The following is a 3558-nucleotide window of genomic DNA, read 5'->3' as shown; positions in this document are numbered from 1 at the left end:
CAATCACACGGAGACGCCCAACCCACCGGGATATAACGGGAAAAGTGAGGAGAAACCCACTGGAGATGTTCAACACGAGCTGTCGTATGACTCTATGAGTGTGTGAACCGCAGCGTTATATGAGTGTGTGAACCGCAGCGTTCTCCCGCTGTAATGCTACGCTAGTGTAGCGAGGCTACTTGTTAGCGGTCAGCGCCTCTCATCACTGATTTAAGTGCAGTTTGAGTTTGATCCTGTAATAAAGCTGCAGATTATATGGAATTTGATGTGTGTGTGTTGAAGCAGAGATCTGCCAAGATGTTCAGTTCAGTCTGAGTTAGCTAAAGCCCTCGCTAAACTCTGGGACTCGCGGGTCACATGTGGTTGAGCTCTGGTCTGTTTGTGGCGGCGACACAAACCCTGGCGGTTCGGTTTCAGCTGTTCACTACACGCCGCTTCAGTTCTGAGACTCGTCTGAAGGAAATGAGGATGATACTATGTCAGAAATGTTGTACATATGCAGCGGCTAATCGGTGCCAATGCTATTTTAAACACACCCAACAATTAAACATTGATTTCACCCACAAATTAAGTCTTTTATCATCATGTTTTATTGTCATGTACTCATTTATTCACATTATACCCTAGAACAAACTTTTATTTGATGTTAACGGATGTACAAATCGAATGCAGCAGTAATTTGATAGCAAGACCGAAGGGGAAGATATTCAATAAATAATGATTTTAAACAATACCAGGACTAGGGCTAATTATTATTTTGGTAATCAAGTAATCGGTCGATTATTTATATGATTAATCGAGTTATCTGTTGATTATTTTTGGAGATTCATCAAGTAATCTGACGATTATTTTGTCAATTGAGTAAGCTGATCTTTTTTGTAGTAATAAAAATAGATCGAACAATAACCATTAAAATGACTTAAATAAATATGTTTAATAACAATGAGGCAATATTAATTGGTTCAAATAAAGTTTTAAAATCAAGTAATCATATGATTTTATAAAAAATTTACATAATGTAAATAAGGTGATTATTATTATATTATGTATATTCATTATAACAACGTTATATTATGGTTTTAAATGGTTTTAACCGTGCAGCCTCTGCAAATGGTCTACTAATGCGGTTCATGGATTATTGTCTGCGAAATGCGCCACTTTCTGTATTTTGCCATTTAATCAACACAGGCAAATTGCAATCAAGGATTTTTTTTTTAAATCAAGTACTTGAATTAAACCGAGGAATCGTAACAGCCCCAGCCTGAACATTACATCTTAAGAAGCAACAAGAGCTGATCAGTTGATTATTTATTTGACAAATATTCTTCTTTAATTACAGTACATACTACAATACAGCTTTGGAATCTAGCACACAAGTTGTATGGACTACTTTTATGTAGTTTTATTTGTTGTTGTTTTTGTCAATTTAGAACTTAGAACAAAGTTCACTTCCACTGGGTTATATGAAGACAACACTCGTACATGATATAGTGACAGTTTTATTTTGTTGGTGAACTGTTCCAATCTAATCTAGTTGTCTTTCTAATAAACCTGTCATTGTGTATAATGAACATTGCTGGCTCCTTGATGAATCGCTTGTTCCTACTTCATAAGTCACTTTGGATAAAAGCGTCTCCTGAATGCAGACATGTTTACACTTATTACTGCTATTTTTACAGTGTAAATACAATATATTGCTGTTTAAACTTAGCGCAAATAGCCGCTGCCAAACATTTACCAAACATGTTATCAAATAATAACATGGGGGGGGGGGTTGTTTATTTTGAATAAACAATATGTAGCCTAGCTAGTTCACCATGCATATTTTCTGAGGTCATACAGTTTCTCAGAGGGTGTTTCATAAATGTCATCTCTGTCGCCGCAGGGAAAGTTTTCCGCTCACCGACTCTCATTCATGCAGAAGACTGTTGTTTCCTCGCCAATTCCATCCGTTACAAAGACACGTCGGCTGATCGGATCATGAGTGGAAAAAGGGGGCAGAGCTGAACCCGATCGGGGGCATGAAGGGGTGTCTGTGTGCCCTGGACACGTTGAAACTCGCCCATTCCCCTCCACACACACAGTCCACAGCAGGGAGAGAGTCAGAACTGTACATCTCTCTCATTCCCAAACACACATCAATCTCAACACACTCATGTAAGCACAGCTGCTGTTAGTTAGTTCACTCAACACACAAACACTTCTGTTGTTTACATCCCCTCAGTTCATTTGTGGAAACCCTGCAGTCACCGCATTACAGTTAACACGCAAAACATCAGTCCACATCTGGCAGACGCGTAATTGCGCAAAACACCAATCTGATAAATATAACCTCTAAAATCTCAATCCGCCAAACTCACCATACACCCATGCGATCTTTGGGGTAGTTGAGGCGGTCGATGGCGCCGAGGACCTGCGGGAGAGAGTGCGCGGAGTTGCGGCACACCAGCGCGAGCAGCACCCGCGGCGCGAGCAACGCGGACTCCGGGCTCCAGCGCTCCTCCGGGAAATAACCGCGCACCGGACCGCTCCAGAGCAGCAGCACAAAGAAACACAGCAGATGCATAGCCGGAGAACGAGAGACGAGCCCGAGAAAAGCGGAAGATCAGGCAGAAAAGCGGAGCCGCGAGACTGATCGCGCAGCGCTGACGCGAACAGTGAACATCGCCGATTTAATGCCCACCGACATAAACACGGAGAGACTCTTGGTGGTCCCTGCAGGAGAATTAAAGGGAAGGGTTTCTTGCTAAAAGGGGAAACAACGTAGTACAAAAAGTCCGAAAAATCTACTTTTCTCAATCATCTGGCAAATGACAGAGAAATTATAATATCTGGTAATTAAACTGTACAGACTTAAGAGTTATGAGTGACAAACCCACAATCTGGGGTATACGCCTTTAATTTCGCGGCGGCCCCTTTAAGAAAAGCAGCTGTGTTCTGGTGGAATCTGCCAGAAAATTCGTGGGCGTGGTTTAACACACACACTCTTGCCAAATATACAAGCATGCAACAGTAACAGTACTGAATCTCAAGTAGACCATGTAATCATTATGTCATAAATCGTAAATGTCTCATTGTTTCTGCCTTAAATTACTGATTGATTTAAGTATCTAGGGATGTGCATTTCTGAAATATATTGGGCACAGTTAGGCTACCTCTGATAACAGATCACTGTAAATGGTAATGTAGACACATGTATGCATTTTCTGTAAAGCTGAAAAGCGCTACACACATAAATTAATTGGATTTAATCTGATAGTCACAGACGTGTATATTTCAAAACTCTGTGTACGTTGCCAATAAGTACAATTCTTATTTCTTGCTTTTGCACGACATTTGTATCTGAGAGAGTTATCAGCGAGCAGCGCCTCCTGTTGTACAGATATTTACACATGGTTTGTTGTTCTTTTTCCTTTAATCAAACTTTAACGTCATTTCCTCATAAGCAGAGAGGCTGTACTAAAATAAAGAAGTGTTTTCTCCTCGTCCTTTTCCGCTGCTCTTAAAAAAGTGTTTTTGTTCGCAGTTAATTATAATTTTCCTATTTTAATTATTCTC

The 3558-nt window shown here is 40.4% G+C and overlaps 1 protein-coding gene across 1 annotated transcript in view; it reads right to left on the bottom strand.

The window, feature by feature from the left end:
* The window catches only part of LOC311077615 (procollagen galactosyltransferase 1), a 14267-nt gene extending 11254 nt beyond the window's left edge, over positions 1 to 3013 (bottom strand). The window contains exon 1 of the mRNA XM_084106187.1: positions 2361 to 3013. Within this exon, the coding sequence (XP_083962313.1) occupies positions 2361 to 2566 (206 nt within the window). The 5' untranslated portion in view covers positions 2567 to 3013. The remainder of the gene's footprint in view (positions 1 to 2360) is intronic.
* Between the last annotated feature and the right edge of the window lie 545 nt (positions 3014 to 3558).

The sequence above is a fragment of the Abramis brama genome (assembly GCF_963993115.1).
Source record: "Abramis brama genome assembly, chromosome: 2".
In the NCBI taxonomy this organism is placed as follows: Eukaryota; Metazoa; Chordata; class Actinopteri; order Cypriniformes; family Leuciscidae; genus Abramis; species Abramis brama.
This window is presented reverse-complemented; position numbering and strand designations above follow the sequence as displayed.